At 41.5% G+C, this 18,838-nt stretch overlaps 1 protein-coding gene across 1 annotated transcript; it reads left to right on the top strand.

Annotated features, from left to right (window-relative positions):
- FAM227B (family with sequence similarity 227 member B) lies at positions 1–16,857 on the top strand. The gene is made up of 7 exons (XM_019533949.1): positions 1–65; positions 720–764; positions 4,945–5,049; positions 7,788–7,886; positions 8,744–8,845; positions 13,496–13,622; positions 16,637–16,857. Exons 1-7 carry the CDS (start codon positions 30–32, stop codon positions 16,789–16,791), a joined length of 669 nt encoding a protein of 222 aa, XP_019389494.1. The 5' UTR covers positions 1–29; the 3' UTR covers positions 16,792–16,857.
- The last annotated feature ends 1,981 nt before the right edge of the window (positions 16,858–18,838 follow it).

Raw genomic sequence — 18,838 nt, 5'->3', positions numbered from 1 at the left:
TTGCTACTCAGTGTATTGATCCTGAAAGAATGTCAACTCAATCAGACAAGCTTAGAAAATCAAAGGTATATTATTTATTTGTAAACATATTTTTAATTGTCTTACACATTTAGGGAATTTTTATATATGTTCCCGGGGGGAGGTGGCTTTAATTTGAGTGGTTCTGAGAGCCTCTCTAATTAAAAGCATCTGTAGCGTCTTGTGTATTCAGCTTCCCATGCTTCAAAATGGTGGCGGGGGTGCTTTAACTAAAGCTTATTCAAAGAGCTTTAGTTAATGCAGCCCCATGGGATGCTGAATACATGAGAATACATGAGATGCAGAGGCTGCTGGACCATGCTAACTAACGTGCTTCAGCAGACTTGATTAATCAGATCTGCTCTGATGTGCTGTACAGTGCACTGGAGTAGAGTCCCCGCATATGTACAGGCACCCTTAGAACAGTTTTCCAAAGGGTACTTTATCTGGTGTCTAGGGGAAAGTTCTACCAATGCTCAGAGGGGCAAAGCTACTTGGAAAATTATAACCCTTTTTTATATTGAGGTGGGGAATGTGACATAAGACTTTTGGGTATCGCAGGCCATTGTTTTGAATTTGAAGTAATATTTGGGTATTTTATGTTCTCTTGTTGTACCTGAGAATCTCATAAGATGTTTACTTCATTGGAAAAATGCATTTAGTATTAGTTTTGAATAATTTGTTTAAAAAACATTTTTCAGGTTGCTAAATACATTCCTAAGGAATCAAGTAATAAAAATGTAGAGGTAAGTGTTACCAAATATTATAGATTGTGATATATCAACATATTATATCAAAGGATATGGAAATCAGTTCAGGAAAAGAAACAACTACAGAATCAGGCCCAAAATATATATGTATTAGAGAGTCATGATCATTTTTTTTAGTTACATACATTTCCATACATGATATAAAAGCACATCTAAATATAATATTAGTGTGTTGGTTATTCTGAATTGTGGGGCTCAATGTGTGTCTTTCTAAAATGTGCTTGATAAAGGATCTGAGGAAGCAAATGTGGCTCTTTGTCAATTCTGTGTTTTGATCCCTATAGCTCCTAGAGATTCTTTGACTTTAAGCATGAATTAAAGGACCATCTAACCAAAACTGGCTGGTAAAAGTACAGAAGGGGGAACTTTGCCAGCTAAGAATGCTAGGTTATGTCAGTAACATTACTCAGGTGTGTTCCCAAGTCTGAGCCCTAAAATAACAATTTTGAGCATATTTCATTGGATAGAGAAGCGGCTGCAGAATTCTAACGTAACCTACTACTGTAGTTTTAACTGAGCTAATTAAAGGACAATATTATTGAGATAAACAAAGATAGAAAATCTGAATTCTCCTCAGATGACAAATATAAGATCCAAAACCTACTCACTGACTTGCTTGAGCAGTAATATTGAAAACAGCATGTCAAAAACCATGGACTTCACAAGAGTATCAGTGAATAGCTGCCTGCTGCTTTGAAAATTTTGTATCACTACAAAAATGTCTAGATTTATTATTTTATATTACTTCCTGCACTTTGAAGCACAAGGTAAGCCACTTGGCTTGAGGTAAAAAATAACAGAATGTTCAAAATATAGGAAAGGTTTACATAAGGCACAGAGGTATTGTTTTCTGAACTAGAACAGTAGCCTACCATGGTCTTCTGTGCACTTGGAACATAATTACAAGTGGAAATCCACAGTGGCTACCTTCAACTAAATTACCTGGAAGATATCATAGAGTGCCCCTTAGCAAGTTTGTAGATGACACCAAGCCGTGGATAGTAGTAGATATGCTGGAGGGTGGGGGAAGGATTCAGAGAGACCTGGAGGACTGGATGGAAAGAAATGTCATGAAGTTGTGCTGCCCATGGGGCAAACCTCCCTGGGAGCTTTTTGGATCAGAAATATAGGGTTGACTTATACATTGTGTTGACTAGTGCACCAAAAAAATACAGTAATTATTAGGCCTGTGCGAATAGGGAAGTATTCGATTCAGATTCAGATTTGGCTGATTTGGAGGACAGTGATCTGATTAGGAGATTTGCATCACTGTCCTGAATTGATTTGGCCTAATCTGGTTTGGAATCTGCTTGGAAGGTTCGTCAGTGATTCGGGCCAGTCGGGTAGAGGCAGACACAGCTGGGTGGTTGCAGGTTCTCCTGCGAGTCCTTTGGCTGTGCCTGCCTGTCCCTGGGCAGGGGGAGCTGTGGGAGAAGCCCCCATGGCTGCTCTGCCTGGCTCTCTTTTTTTAAAAAAGCTCTGGGCTCACGGGCTGCATAAGCAGTGATTGGAGCCTCTGGGGGCTCATGGCAGAGCCCTCCCATGTAGTGGGGGACAGTGGGATTTGCCCTCTGCCTGGCATTCATGAGGCAGCTGCCTCATGGTGCAGGTGTGGCGCGACTCGGCAGGGTGCTCCCTGTGTCTGGGACCTGGGGCTGCTGGGGCTGAGAGGTGCCAGGCTCTGGCTGACACGTGGAGCCACTCTAGCTTCCAGGCAGCGCGCAGCACTCTGCCGAGCTGCACTGCACCAACGTAATACTACAGCCATTGCGTGGGTGCCAAGCGGGGGGAGGGGGTGATCCCTACTGCCTCATGCTGCATGGGGGGCCTCCGCTGTGATCACCCAGAGGCCCCAGTCGTCAGTGCTGCAGCTGGTGAGTGCAGAACTTTTAGGGAAAAAAAAGCCCCGCACTCACCGGCGGCAGGAACGGCATTTGGGGCCTCTGAGTGCTCGTGGCAGAACTCCCCAGCTGTCTGGGAGCTGGGGCAGCTCCAGCCAGAGCCCAGCATTGCTCAGCCCCAGTGGCCCCAGCTCCCAGGCAGTGCATGGTGCCCTGCCAAGACACACTGCACCAGCATGATGCGACAGCTGCCATATAGATGCCAGGCGGGGGGGAGGGGGCGATACCCGCTGCCCCCCACTGTGCCATGCTACGCGGGGGGTTCTGCCATGAGACCTTGGGAGACCCTGATCTCTGTTGCCAGAGCCGATGCATGGAGGAGGAGGGGGCGGTGCGATGCAGTCCTGGCTCGCTCTGGGCGGCAGCCTCTGCTCCCAGCACTGCTGCACCCACATCCCATGCCCCCCTGCCCTGCTTGGGCAACTTGTCCCAGCCCCAATCCCTCCCTCCCACACACCCCATCCCTCCCACAGTCCCAGCAGATTTACCAGCTGGAGGCAGCTGTGTCAGCTGCCTGTTTAGTCTATGGCCGAATCTCCGAAGTGGCTGAATCTTTTCTGAAGCTTTTCTGAATTGATCCAGAGCTTTTAATTGTTCTCCTGATTCGATTTGGATTCAGAGATTCGGCCTCCAAATTGGGTCGAATCATCTCCAAATGTTCATACAGCCCTAGTAATTATAAATGGATCCATATCAGAATGATAGGAGGAGGTTTTGAGTCAAGTCTCACAGGTGACTGTCCTGGGCTGAAGCTAACAGGATAAAATTCAATATTGACAAGTGCAAGGTGCTACACATTGGGACGATTAATCATAAATACAAATACAAAATGACACCTGGAATGATGGCAGCACTACGGAGAAAGATCTGGAAGTCCTGGTAGATCATAGACTCAGTATTAAGTCTGCAGTCTGATTCAGCCTTACAAAAGGTGAATGCAGTTTTGGGATGCATCAATAGAAGCAATTAGGTGCAAGACGCAGGAGGTGATAAGTGCCTTTCTGCTTGGCATTGGTTATAGCAGTGTGTAGAGTTTTAGGCTCCACATTCCAAAAAGGATGTGGAGAAGTTTAGAGAGGGCCCAGAGGTGGTTAACAAAAATAATACATGGTTTGGAAGCAAGTCATATGAGGAGAGGTTGAAGGAGCTAGGTATGTTCAGCTTGCAGAAAAAGTGGTTAAGAAGGGACATGATAGCAGTTTTCAGATACTTGGAGGGTTGCCGTAATGAAGAGGAAAAGCCTTTTCTCTCTTGCTATAGAGAGTAGGACACAGATAGGTGGCTTGAAGTTGCAGTAAAATAGGGTTTATTGGATATCAGGAAAAACTTCTTGACTGTTAGGTGAATGAGGCAGTGGAATACACTGCCAAGGGAAGTTGTGGACTCTGCATCACTGAAGATGTTCAAGAAGAGCTTGGACAGCCACTGCTTTGGGGTGACCTAGGTATAGCTATATTTACATTCTACTGTGGGTATTTCCCAAGCTTCTGGGCTATGATGATTGCCGCATGGGGCTGGGAAGGAATCCCCCCGGCCCCCCCTGCTGCATGTCAGGGCTTGTTTGTTTTTAAAAAGCCTTCCTCAGAGGCATTGGATGCTGGCTACAGGGAAGGCTGGAGATTTTGACTTGGGTGTGCTAGTGTTCCTGGTGGGACTTAAACCCAGTCATTCCTAGCTAAAGGGTCAGGCCAATTGCCATATTTTGGTCAGGAAGGAATTTTACCCTATGGTCAGATTGGTATGGCCAGTGGGGGTTTTGCCTTCCTCTGTAGTGGGGGCCATGGCCCTCTAACTGGGATCTCTCAAGCCTATATTAACATCCACATTGGCTGCTGTCTTCCCCCTGCTTTACCTGTGACAGGTTGGTGTGTTATGTCTTGGGTTTTGTGTCAGGTTTATCTGCATAGTTTGGCTAGGAGGTTAGACCATGGATTTCTGTAGGATGGTTTGGATAGGGATGATCCTACCTCTTGCTGGTAATTTGCTGACAACTAAATGAAAATTACTTGCTGGTAAACTGGACCTCTTACTAGGACTGAATAATGGGAACAAACAATTGGTGAAGAAACTGCTGATAAAATGTGGCTCCCAAAATGGGACATCTCTGTTATAGAGTAAGTGTCTTTAATTTCAGATTTAAAAAATTTTGGAGATATGTTTTTTCTGATATCCTCAGCAGAATAGCTGTGCAAATCTAAGATAACTAAAAGCATAATAATTAGCTTGTACAATTAAACTTTTTTTTTCCTGTTTAGAACTGTCAGTACCCGGGTTTCAAGGTAAAACAGCTTTCAGAACTGCCGAGACACTTAGATGCTGCAGATCTGTGGGACTTGGTTATAAAAGCTCAAAATTTCAAAGTATGTAGTCTTCACTCCATTTTGCTAAGTAGAAATTGCTGACATAAATTATTCAAAATCTTTCAGAGATCAGCCTTATCACGTGGTCCTTTTTTCCATTAAGTTTTTTGTATCTGCTTTAGGTACTCCTGAAGGATACCAAAAAGATAAACCTAGACAATTATGTCCTTTATTTATTACAGAACAGGCTGACCTGTTCTGTAATAACAGGCAGCAACAATGAAAGCTTGCCCTACTCTAGCAGCTCAAAGCTAAATATTGTTTTGAAAGAAACTATGTTAGAGTAATTTACAGTTGTAAACTCAGACTTAGAAGCTGTGAATCTTTAATGCTGCGCTCTACTATTCAAGGCCAATTCTGCTTATTATGCCAGCAGGAAGGAGGTCCACCAAGGATGATTAAGGTGAAACATTGCCTCAGAGGACACTGCTGACCAAAAGAATACAGTTTTACATACTTGTGGCATATGTTCACCAAGAGAATGGAAGTAATGTGGAAAAAGCCATCTTGAAGAACTAACTGTTCTTTTTTGGGTCCTGTCTTCCTCTCACCCAAACCCTCTCAGTCTTTCCACTTCAATATTACCTATGTTTGACATCCCCGTATCTTAATTTCTATTTTTTTTTGCATTGAGTAATCATAACTTGCCCTGACTATTTTCATCTTTATAAATACAAAGTTTTCATTTCTGATCAGTATAAAAACTATAATTCTATATGTGGAGTACTATTGCAGTTGTTTAACATTCACTTTTTTTGTAAAAGAGACTATTGTAAGCACTATGTCATTTGTGCACCACATTTTTCTGGAATTCATGCACTTTGATTGAATGTCAGATTTATTTATTATGTCAGTTATTAAATTCTGTCATTTGTTCAAGGCCAAGTAGTGTCAGTATGACAAAAAGCAGACTTTATGGAATTGGGGATGGAGCTAAAATTCAGGATTTTGAGCTGTCTAGGTCATCTGTTTTTCTAAATAATAGGCAATATGCCAGTACGTATGCACAAGCACTTTTTTAAGTAAAAAGTTTGTACACTTAAACACTCATGTTGAAAGCTGGTAATGGAATACTAAACTTCAGCAGTAAGGTTGATATGTCAGTCCCTCAAAATATACATTATTATAATTTCCACATATAAAAATATTGCTGGCAGAGAACGTTAATAGAGCTTAACACCTTTGTGGTGTAAATAGACAAAGGTTATACTTCTGCAGCTTTCAATTTAACGGGTGGTAGTGCTTGGCCAGTATGTAAGTATCCTTTTCAAAGGCCCCAGCACATGTTACACTTAAGACATGATTAACCAGTTAATCGCATCTTAAGTAGTAACCCAGCCACGTGGTAGTGCAATTAATGGTGTGATAAAACATGGACTAAGTCATAAAATTATTACCCAAAATGATGCGATAACTTTGTGGCTGGTTCCCATCACACCTTAAAATGTACATGTAGCCCGGTTGATTGGAGCTTGAGGCTTAGGGAGTGCATGGGAGCTTTTGACTTGATTGCATGCTCCCCAGGCTAGGAGAGCCCATCAGCTGACTGCCACTCCCAGCCTGCAGGACGCATGGAGTCAAGGGCTGTGATATGCTCTGGAGGTGGGAGCCCTGAGCAGCTGCCATTCCCAGCCATGGGGGTGGAATGGAGCACTTGACTGCTGCATCCCAGAGCTTGGGAGTGCAGATCAGCTGCTGCTCCCAACTGCAGGGGTGCATCAGAGGCCTTGTCTCTGTCATGCCCCAGGCCACTCACTTGCTGAGGTGCCACAGAGTCAAGGACTCCAGTGCACCCCTGCAGCTGGAAGCAGCTGCTGATTTCTGTGCCCAGGCACCAGGTTGCAGCCGAGACGTTTAAGTTTCTTGCACCTGGAGACTGGGACTGGCAGCTGATTGGGGCTCCTAGGCTTGGGGTGCAACAGAGTCATTGACTCCACTGCTCCTTGGTGGGTGTCAGCTGATCTTTGCTGCCAGCCTCAGGGACATATTGGACCCCTTGACTCCAATGTGATCCTGAGGCTGGTACCAGGGATCAGCCAACTGGTGTCCTAATAGCCTGTGCAGGGGGTAGCCAGGATCATCATGGCGGGGGATCCTCTTCCTCCCCTCCCCCCACCCCTTGTCTCTCACCTATTAACTACCTCAGTTTACACTTTAACTGAGTGGCTTTCTTGCATATGTAGTGGCCTCTGGTTGTTTTACTACTCCATCCAGGAAGAGCACAGACCAACTGCAAATGCTTCCTCTGCCTGACAAAGGGTATTTGTACCTGAAAGCTTGGACAGAAGAATTTTTCTAACTATTTGAGTTGGTCTAATAAAAGATATTGGATTTACCCAAAGAACTTTGTCAGAACTTTACCTATACTCTCACTAATTTTGTGGGCATTAATGTGCCCTGATTTTCAGTTGTATTGAACATCTGAGATTGCAGTCCAACTTCATGGAAGCTGCAGTTGCTTTACACATGAAAATCAGGCAATGTGTTTATCTAGTTTGGGACTCAATGTTAAGATACCCAAAGTAGAGGACTAAAAGTGTCTTTTTTTTTTTTTTCCAATTCTGCGAGACCTGGGCAGTACCCTCACGAGGTTTTTTCCAAGTAGCTGCTGAAGCCAAGAAAAGTTCATGCTATCTGCTGAATTTTATTTTGGAGCACACAGCTCATTGTCTTTATATTTTGTTTTTCAATCTCTAGAATCAGGATAAATAAATTAAGAAAATTTTTTGTTTTAACAGAGAGCTGTCTTTAAAGTTTGGAGAAAGTTATTTCTCTCAGAAGCATCTATTGCTGTTTTCCAGGATTCTTTTTGGTGGTGGTTTCTTCAGCAATTTCAGGTATAAATTGATGTTAAATATTCTTATCCATGTTAAATATTCTCATCTGTTCTAGTCAAATGAACAAAATACAAATTCTTGGCTGTACAGAGGTGTGATTCTATTCTCATGGGAGAGATTGAATAGAGTCTTCAACAGCCATGGGTGGGGAGGGGGTTGTCTGGGAGTAAGCAGGCTGGGGGGTTAAAAATAGCCCAGTTGGCAGGCAGGGCAGAAGTAGGAAGAGCACAGCTCCAGGTCTGTAATGAGCAGCTGGGCTTCCTCAACCCCAGGGCTGCACTTCAAACTTGTAGAGGCATTAGTTAGGTTGGGCTAACTTGTTCCCGATATAACTTAATTCATATCCTGAGGTTAACTAATTCAGATTGGGCCAACCATATTTTTGCCCAGCCTAGCCCCCACCCCCCACCTCCCAGTGTCTATAAAAATCAGCCCTTTGATTGACCTAATCCTAGTTAGGTTGATCTAAGTGTAACGTCTGCACATGCCCTGTAACTTTAACTCAAAATATCAATAGGTACCTTGTTGAAAAATAGATAAGGTGTTTATACATTACAGGGCTGTTGTTGTGGTCATTGGTCATGATTTGGTGTAGCATTTAAGCAAATGTGGGACTGACACTATAACAGAATGTAAAATGGTTACAGTGTTGCTTCTTGTATTAGCAAATCAATGCTACAAGAAATTCGTACAGCTTAATTCAGCCTGGTATGTTAACTCCTGTGAGTAATCGCGTTACTTGTGTTTAAGTAAGCTGCAGAGTAGTAGTCTAAATTTCACATATCATTGTATTAACCTATAATATGCTTTTGATTTTATGTTGAAACACTTTTTTCCAATTTTCTTTTCCTTTTAAGACTAACCAGGAAGATCAAGACCACTTATTTGACAGAATTGCAGGCAGTTTTGTGGGACTTTTCCAGTGTGTTCCCAGGAATACAAAAGATGCGTTTTTTCAGGTAGCAGTACAGTGGTTTAGGATTTCAAGTTTTTAGGATCTTGTCTTTCCTCTTCCAAATACTATTCTCAAATGTATTAACTGCATGGAAATTAGATAGTTAAAAGGGGAAGGTATACAGAGACAGCATCCTTTACTTAGAGATCTACAAAAATTGCTCTGCTTAAAACTACATTGTATAGCCAAACAAAAGAAAGAGAAATGAGGACAAAGCTGGTACTTGAGTAACATTTTCACAATGCACGTAACTTTGGAGTAGAGCTGGTAAGAAACTTTCTTGTTGAAAGTTTTGTTGAAAATGAAAGTTCCTCGAGTCTGAAATATTTAATTTGAAACATCTTAGATACAACTAACTTTTATAACTAAAACCAAGTGAGAGTTCTGAGAAAACTGCCTGGGTTCCTGGAAGGTCTCCCCTGGAGTTGAAGATGTTGGAAACAGTGGGCAGACATGTTTTCTGGGGCTTATCCTGAGTTAGGGACCCTAGGAAGTGAGAGTTCCCAGCCCCAAGGCATTTCACAGCCATAGTCACCTATCAGATGTGCCCCTGGGTTTACTCTGCGGCTGGAGACCTCGGGGATTCCTTTCAGCTGTTCAGGAAAGTAGAAGTTCTTGTCCTTCTATTAACAGTACAACTGACAAGAATGTTAGTTTCATTGAGCAGCTGTAAAGTCTGGGGAACACATGGTTTACTGAAAATTGAAAAAACAAAAGAAAAGTTTGAGGTTTTATTATATTGAAGCCATATTCCAGAAGGGACAAATACATTTCCTAGAAACTAGAAATCCTCGTTGTTAGCCAGCTCTACTTAAGAACATAAGCCGTATTGAAAGACATTGAGACTTAGGTACCTATCTTTCTTTTGAAAGAAACCTAGGCTGCTCTGTTACTTAAGCTTGGACCCATAAAGATAATTAGGCATCTAACTGCTATTTTGATACTTAAAGTCCCACTGATATCAATGGAATTGTTATTTTAAATGGAGTATAATTATCTAAAATACCTTTTGTAGATCTGGCCTTTTTAAATATGTCACTCTATGTAGCACCCTGACAGTGAAAGTTGCAATTCCGACTTCCACTGTATTGCATGTAAGTTAACGGTAACATAACCATCTCTTCCATGAAGGTTCATAGATGACCTTTAACTCAAGAAGGGAGGGGTTGAATCTTATCTTGGGACATGGTCAATTAATTTCTGTAAGGCACTTTGTGATTCTAATGAGACATATATACATATACTTATACTCTCTTCTTAATAATGCAGCTATGTAGAAAACGTTGTAAATTTATGTGAGGTGTTCAGAAACTCTTGTGATGAGTATCAGAGAAAAACTAGTAAATAAGGATGTCTTGCTACTTCTGTCAGAAGTTCTGAGTCTGCCTTGAGAAGCTATGCCCCTTGGAACTTACTCCTAGGTTGTGAGTCTGTTTTAAGCTGTTAACAAGCAATTATCTTACCTTTTCTTAAACAAACAATAATTTATATTTGAGATTCTATACCAGTATTTTAAGGATGTTTTTCAGTGGTACAAATGGCACTTAGGCATTTAATTCTCATAAGGTTCTGCAGAAATTAGACACCCTGTATTTGTGCTTCTTGAAAATCATTCTTTTAGTTAAGTTACTCAGCAATTTAAAAAAAAGTAATAATAATTAAAAAGGTTTCTTAGACTTATTCTGTCAGCTTTCCCTCCTTTCTTTGGGAACTTTTTAGCTACGCAGTCATACAGACCATCAGAGGAAAGCTAGCTATCAGGCCAATAAAGAGCAGAAATCCCAAATATCTTGTTCTGGTGGGATCCATTGGCCTACAAACCACATTGAAGAACTAGAAGTAGAGAGATTAATGTAAATAACTGTCGTAAGGTGTATTATGTGACAAACAACAACATCCTTTAGACCAGAACCATCATATGTCCTCAGATTTTAAGTTCAGAGTAATTTGTAGTAGAGATGGCGTTTTATATGTAATATAGTGATGGATACCAAAATTATAGAAAACCAAGGGCCTGGATTCTTTATTTCCTTATTAATATTACCTGAATAGATTTAATTTTTGAGCTTTATAGAAATGTGGACATAATCCACAATGTCGGGTATCGCCGTCCCCTGTGGACCAGACAGACCCCACTTAGGGTGTTATCAGCTATAATTGGGGATCTTACACGCGTATGTTTCGCTTGCCATGACTTGATGTTAACGGAGTTGGTTCAGATACCTTCATGTGTAGTCCAATTATTAGTCTCACTGGCGTCCCGTGAGGTCCCGAGTTTCTGAGGGCTCTGCCACCCTTACACCCTTGCCCGTTACACTGGGTGGTAGCCAGCCAATTGGTCCAGCCACGTGTCCTCAGTTTCTCTCGAACAAACAGCAAAAGAAAGTTCAGAAAGAAAACATGAAAATAGAGAAGGCTCTCCTGGCCTGTGTCGCTGCTCCAGCTGTCTGCAGCCACACTCGAAATCAAACCTGACCTTCATTGGGTCAGTCTCAGTTGTTGGCTCTCTCTCTTTCTCTGAGAGCCCTTTGTAGAGCTTTCCATGATTTCTCTTACCAGCTTAAGTCTATACTATTGGCTTGTGCCACTATTACATGTACTTCGGTACTCCAAAGTCAGTAGTGCCCCTCCATTAGGGTTCTTCTGGTACCCTTCTCCCGGGGGGCTCAGCCAGCTCTTGGCCAGGAAACAAACAGTCCTGCTCCCCGCAGGGGCCAGCAAACTGGGGTTTTGCTCTCTGCCAGAGGCTCCTACCAGCACTCAACGTTGCTTTTAGAGTTCCCCGCAGCATGTGCCGGCATGCTCCACCACCTCCTCCTCTTCTTCCTCCTCTTTCTGGTTCTGCATTGTTGCTTCCTGCCTGTCCCAGGCTCTTCTTTATACTGGTGGGGGAATTATCGGTCCCTCCCTTCCCGACACACCTGGGTAAGGGGAATCTCTGTCGGGCTCCTTGGAGCTGCAGACCCGGGGCTGCTAAACCTTTGATTAGCCCGTAAGTCTTGGAGCCTGGTGGCTCCTTCTCTCTCTCACACACAGGTATGTGGATGCTGTGGCAGAATGCCACCTTTGTCTCTCCCCAAAACTCTGCTATGTGACAATTTGGTTAACATGGTCCCTGCAGAGGGCAGACATCCCATCTCTTTAGGTAACCTGAATTGGATGCATTCCTGAGGGAGGGGGAAAACCTGCTCCCTCTGCCTACGTGATTGGCATCACATACCTGGGTGAGGGGCTTATGGCTCCTTATTGTTCTAAGCAATGCCAGCCTGACTGAGAGGGGGAGCTAAAGACCCTGCCAGTCTACCCAACAACCAGTGATGCATTTCAAATTGGTTGGCTGGCAGCCAACAGGTGCTGGTCTCCATTGGACCAGGTAAATGAGGTCATAAAGTCTATATAAGTTAAAGACCGCCCAAGAGGAAGGGCAGTAGCCATGATGAAAACGCAGAGAGAGAAGTGCTGGACTGAGACTTGCTGTCTTGCTTGAAACTCATAATCAATCAACTGCCTGTCTCCAGAGGGAATCTCCACCTGCCTCTGGATGATACCTGTGAGTAAGCTACCTGAGATCTAACTAGATATATAGCTTTCATTAACTCAGATGTGTGATCAAAGGCTGCCCAGACACCCTTTTTGCTCTATGGGATTTCTCTGATATTGTTCTACTGTGTACCCTATTTCAAACCTACCCCTTGTAACCAATAAAGTTCTCCTTTGTACCTAGCATGGGAGACTTGTTGGGAGTGGGTCTAGATTATGCCTTGGGGTCCCCTTGGTTCGGCTGACTTAGGGAGACCACTATTTGCGCTTCAGACTGAGGGAAGCACCCCAAGTTCTTGAAGTGGGTCGAGTACCCTCAAGGGCTACTGGGCCTGTGTTTCCCAGTGGGCACAGAGCCAGGATCACTCCAGACCCTGGGTGGTGGTGCTTTTACCCCCAAGCTAGTGGGTATGCTCCAGGAAGGGGGTCGGCGAGACATGAGGACCTCCCAGGGAGCCTGGAGGGTGGTTGGGCACAGTGAGGTTGGTGGCTCAGCTCAGAAGCACCCCTTACTGGCCCACCACAGATGCATACATCTCGCCCACAGCATTTTAGCTACAGAAAACGAGTTGTGTGTGACCATGTGAGAGAGAGAGAGAGAGGAGCAAGAACATGCTGATTCTAGAAAAAATGTGGGAATGGCTTATGTTCAGTATGAAATTAATATTTGGCTCACAGCAAATGACCAATGAAATGTAATGCTACAATAAACAGGGCAGAATTCTTCAAAATGCTTACTTTTCATTACATATGGTGATTACTTAAATCTTACATAATTTTTATTTCATAAACTGCATTTTAGCCCAGAATTAATAATTTTAAAAAAAAGAGTCTAGAATTATCACTTTCCAATGCTTCATCTAGCTGTTAACTCTGATGTTTACTCCTGTTTATTGAGGTTTTGAGCTACTAGACCTGCTGTTATGTTTGATATAGTTGTTTTAATCTTTCCCACATGTAATGAAAGCTCCAACTACTTTGAATGCAGCAGTTCAGTGATTGGTACTTTTCATTTGAGTACACTTTATGAAAAAAGAGTTTGTACTACATTAACTTTAGTATGGAAGGAGTTTGGGTAAGCTTATTATATTAACTGTAATATTTATTTTGGCAGGTGTACCCTGATTGTTTGTCACAAGTCATTTATGTTGCTTTCTGTGAAGCATTTCCAGAATCCACTACATATTTTGATGATGAGTTCAAGGATGGACTAGTAGATCTAATCTTTCAGTGGGTATCAGGTACTGTTAATTAATTGACATATTTAAATTGTAAATCTTCCAGATATTAGCATTTCAGTATAGCTTTCCTTCATTAAGACTATAGGTAGTATTTAATAATAGTAAGAATTGCTCTGTTACACTTGGTGTTCTCAAAGCTTTCTCATCTAAAGTGTCACTATCACAAATTCCAACTGCTGGCTCTGTAGGGTATTGGGAATTGAAAACAATTGGTAGTAGATCAGAAAGCAAATGCAGAGACTCTGAGCTGAGTGTTCATCTTCCCTCTGGAACATATTTTCTTTCTTATTTAGAAAAAGATAAAATGAGACCTGACATATTTCAAAATGCTTAGGAAAAGGGTATACAGTTCTTCACAAGCATTAACTGTTAACTATTCTTTATAACCCTCTCAACAAATCTGTTTACTCTCTCTGATTTTCTAATTGTAGTGCTTCTCATGATGCGTACATAGCAATCTAACTGGGCTTCCGTGTTTTTTGTTTAGTAATATTAGTTAAAGCAGAATGTCCATCCTCTGATGTTTTTGTCTTGCTGTACCGGGAAATATTAGACAGTCTTGATTCCTCTAGCTTTTCCCAACTCTCATATTTGTTAACTCCATTATTTTACTGCTACTTTTGGCTCAGTACCTTTCACTTTTAAGCGTTAGCCAGTTAGATTTGGTAAAGCCTGTCTAGAACTATTGGGTTTGTTCATTTTTTAAATTGTAAATTCATCCATTGTAACTTTTCATATGAAATATTACTCCATGTTTAATAGTACTATAAGATACCTCAGCACTATAAAGTATTCTGGAATATGAGTTGTTGTGAATGGGTCTTCCTTTAGAAATGAATTTATTTTGCCTGATACCTGAATGTAAGACTGATTAAAAACATTTTTCAAGCTATTATCTCTAATCTGTGGATCATTGTAGACATCATTAGAAGGCATCAGCTGAAAAAATATTTAAGCTTTTGGAATTAGCCAGCAAGGATCTGAGAATCTCCAGGGATTCATACTAGTAGTGCTATAAGTGTAAACTGCTGTTTGCAAAACTCAGCTTGTTGATTCTTTCTTGTGATCATATGGGAATATTCTGGAAGAACCTGTGTTGAGCACAGTAGTGCAGTTAACATGCAAAATCTAGCATTTCTGCTATGAATAAATGAGAAGGTGTCATGTGATTACAGAGAAAGGAAGCAGGCAGAGACAGGCCAAGAATGTCTACTGGAAGGGAGCTTTAGAGTATCTTCCCTTCCAATTAAACATGAGTATATTATAAAAGGACTTGGAACTAAAACTAGTATTCACTTCTGAAATAGCAATGAGACAATTTTTATGAGAATTATTGCAGGGATCCAGCTTTAGTTGCCATTTTAGAACTTATTTGGCAGAAGAGGTTTGATTTTACTGTTTTAAAGTTTGATCTACATGATTTACCAAATAATAATAATAATGGGTGCATCTAGATACATGATTAATGAGCATGAATAAACTCCAGAGCTTACTGCTCCAGAATTTTTTGTTCCTGAATGCGCTCTTTGAATATGTGCCATGGAGCAAAAACACTTTGAAGAATATTGCTCCGGAGTTTATTTGTGCACAGCACATGGAGCCCAGTCAGAGCACCCCAGGGCCACTCCAACCAGGCTCTGTGTGTTGTGAAGGGGCTGGCTGAGGTATGAGGGTGCTTCAGTGCAGGGCTAGCCAACAGGCAGCCCAACATTAACTAGTTGGGAATAAGCAGGCATTATGACCCCTATATGGGTCATGCTGAATAAATGCAAGGATGTTCTCTGTAACATATAATTACTATGAATAGATAGTGGGCAGAGTTATCAGGATTTAGAATAATTACCAAAAAGAATTAGGATACCACTGCTGTGGAACAGATTCCATATCATTCTGGAAGAACAGAAACTTCTGTGTTAGAAGCAGCAAAAATTCTACTGGAACGGAAGTTCAGAACCACAAAATAAGGCAGAATTGTGCACAACTGCCAAAATAATTCACAGCCTTGACAAAATACAAAGCCTTTGCAATGAAAGAATGTCAAATTACTAGAAATGGAACAACCACAAAATAGAGATTTCTCCTTTCATAAAATATTAATCAAGAAGTTCCTGCCTAAAACCAACTGGAAGAAAAAAGGAAGATAACAAATATAGTCCATTTAGGTAATACTAATGTAGATGAAAATTAAACCAAAGATGAGCATTCGTAGTCCCTATATGAGGAAAAAGAAGCACTGTTTAAAAAATAATAATAACCTTTCAGTAAGAGCCTAACTTGAGCTTCCCAAGAATTTATTTATATTGGTCATGTATTACCAATTATAGTATTTTTTAAAGAAAGTTTTTAAAAATCTGTGTTTTTAAAATGCTAGTGAGAAACTGATACCACTATTAATTCTACTGCAATTAGTGAAATGCATGAAGATGAATATTGTGCAGTGAGAACATAATTGCTGAAAATCAGAATACTTTGGCAGTTTCTTTGGAAGCAGCTCATGTAATACAAGAAAAGAAATAAATATTGTTATCTCAAACATTAATGTAAATTATTAATCTCTATTAATTGTATAAACATGAATAATAATCCAAACAAAATATAAATTATGGCCTTGAACCTACACGTTTTTTTGCCCGCATGTAATTTTAAGCTTGTAGGTAATCCTGCTGAAGGTAGCCAGACTGTTCACATGCGTAATTTTAGGCACAAGACTTGAGGCCTGGAAAGGAAATTAAAAAGTAGTAACTTTATTTTGAAAGAGACATAGTTAGCCTTGTTAGTCTGCAGTTGGGCAGAAAGCCTACTGGGTGACACCTTGTAAACTAACATGTTTGGAGAGGCATGGGCTTTTGTGGGTGACAGCCTACTTTGTCTGATACTAAGAATGGACTGATAATGAGACAGTTTTCAAAGTTATAACTCTACTTTACCCTACCTATTTTCGGATGCTTGGTACAGGGCAGTTTTCAAAAGTAACACCAATATTCTGTGTTTTTCTAAAGTTACCTTCTTTTCAGGTCTAAAACCACAGAAATTTGTTTGGAAAAAATGGAATCTAGATTGCCTGAAGAAGACCACAGTAAATGGTAATGAGAAAGATACTATTACCAGGTCAACAGTTAAAGACTCTATCAGATCTAAACCAGTCGTTCAAGGTTGTAAGTATTTTTAAATATACGAGATGTATTACAGATGAGTGTCAGAATGGCACACGCACTATTCTTTGCAAAACTGTATGTAATTGCCAAATAAGTCATTTTCCATAGTTCTAGTTTATTTCGTAATGGGCATCAGACTGAAAACATAATAACTAGGAATGATTGAATCTTGGATTAGGCTTGACTCGAAGCATGCATTGTGCTATTTTGCTGATATTTGCATTTAGTTAAACCTGTAAAGTAAAAAAAAAGAATATAAATGTCAAATACTTAAAATAGCTGCAAGTATTTAGGCCCCATCCCTCCCTTGTATGGATTCCCTACCTCATCTCCTAGTAGTGAAAGCCTGCTTTTTTTCATTTCTTCCCCAAAAACATATGTCCCCTTACTTCTACCTGCAGCCTGGCTCCTGCCTTTCTCTACTTCTACTATTGTTAGCGTCTCTTCATCTCTGCCTTGGTGTGTATACTTTTTCATTACTCTTAATACTAGTATGCCTTTCTTGATTCTTTGTACTGCCTATGACTTTGCCTCAAGCACTTCTCTTGGTGCCAGCATGTCCTGTTAGTCCATCTCATTTACTTGCTCCCTTTCTTTGCTTCTGATTCCACTTCCTTGTGTTGCACAGCAGCTAGCTTCTTCCCTTCACCTCATTAACATATGCCTAAGCCTGTGCGTGCTTCTTCTTAATAACTGATGCTGCCTCCCTCCTTTTTAACCCTCTTTGTACCAGGATCCATTTGTAAACATCAATGGCCAGTCCCAACCCAATCCCCCTTACTCTTGACTTGCTGTCTGTTGCCCCCCCCATGCCCCAGCTCCCCAGTGTGTAGTACCAGGGGAGAAGAAGCAGGGGGCAAGCAGCCTGTTCCAAGCTGGAACTCTGTCAGCCTGCGAGGGAAAATCCATGGTTTCCCACCTTTTTCACCTTTAAAGGTAAATACATTTTTCAAGTTTGTTGATCCATTTTTAAAGGTTGTTTGTACCCCTTTCATATATTCTTGCAACCCACTTTTGGGTCATGACCCACAGGTTGAGAAATGCTTCTTTAATGCCAGCAGCTCTCTCCCCCCGGGCTTCAGATCATGATTACATTACCATCTTCCATTCATCTCTCCCTGGTTTGTCTCCAATGCCAAAATTACTTGCAATTTGCTGGTCACCCCAGCTCGGACTGCAGGCTGGGGCTGGAGTGAGTGCTGTAAAAGGTGCCAAATGCCATAAATATGACTGCGATGGGGAGGGGAGGGCAGAGCTGAGCTGTCTAACTCTGCCCAGCATGACTCGTCTTGTAGTTAATATCAGTTATTGGGTTGGTATTGGCTGACATGGCTGGTTGATAATTGACTACTGGTATTGGCCAAGAAAATCTTTATCAGTACACCCCTATTTATAGCATTCCTGGTCTTTTTCCTTGTTTTAACTTTTGAAGTTCCTTTCACGTATGATAATTGAACAAAAAGAACCACAGTTGCATTTAGGAACATTGAAATTAGCATTGCCATCAAGCTTACAGTATAATTCACTTATACTACTTGGGTTGCAGTCCTGAGGGGATATTTTTGCCCTCAGAGTCTATTATTTGTATGCTGCTCATTTTTTTTCAATAACAGCCTTTAAAACAGGAATTTTATCTATGATTAAGGGCCATTGTCAGGGGGAACATTTCGGCTTTAAAAATAATACGGTTTTATAAAACCTAAAACCAGTGGAAACATTTACATGATTTTTGTACATTTCCATGGTTTTGTTTTTATAGAGTCAGATTTCACTTACAACATCAGACTCAAGACATTGTAGCATTGTGCTGGTACATAACAGCAAGAATGTTAAATTCAATAGAAAGAATTTCTATTCCATGCCCAGTCAGGGGCATGGACCAAGGTGGTCAAGGGCCCTAAGGCCCACCGCACCAAGGCCCTTCCCTCGCCGGAGCTTAGCAACAGGTTCGCACCTCTTGCAGCCCCAGCAGATCCTGCTCAGTTGCCAGCTTCCGCAGGCAACCCAGGCTCAACCACAGCTACTGGCCCAGCTCTCCCCAAGTCAAAGCGAAAGGTGTTT

This window comes from Crocodylus porosus, unplaced genomic scaffold (assembly GCF_001723895.1).
Source record: "Crocodylus porosus isolate Cpor-Errol unplaced genomic scaffold, CroPor_comp1, whole genome shotgun sequence".
Classification (NCBI taxonomy): Eukaryota; Metazoa; Chordata; order Crocodylia; family Crocodylidae; genus Crocodylus; species Crocodylus porosus.
The sequence above is the reverse complement of the archived record's forward strand: the minus strand, read 5'-3'. Positions and strand labels throughout refer to the sequence as shown.

What these genes read in the sequence shown, in the direction of transcription:
- FAM227B (XM_019533949.1), top strand. Translation starts at nt 30, where the DNA reads ATGTCAACTCAATCAGACAAGCTTAGAAAATCAAAG. An exon ending in ACAAGCTTAGAAAATCAAAG is followed by an intron (nt 66 to 719) that starts GTATATTATTTA and finishes AACATTTTTCAG; the next exon opens with GTTGCTAAATACATTCCTAA. An exon ending in TAAAAGCTCAAAATTTCAAA is followed by an intron (nt 5,050 to 7,787) that starts GTATGTAGTCTT and finishes TTGTTTTAACAG; the next exon opens with AGAGCTGTCTTTAAAGTTTG.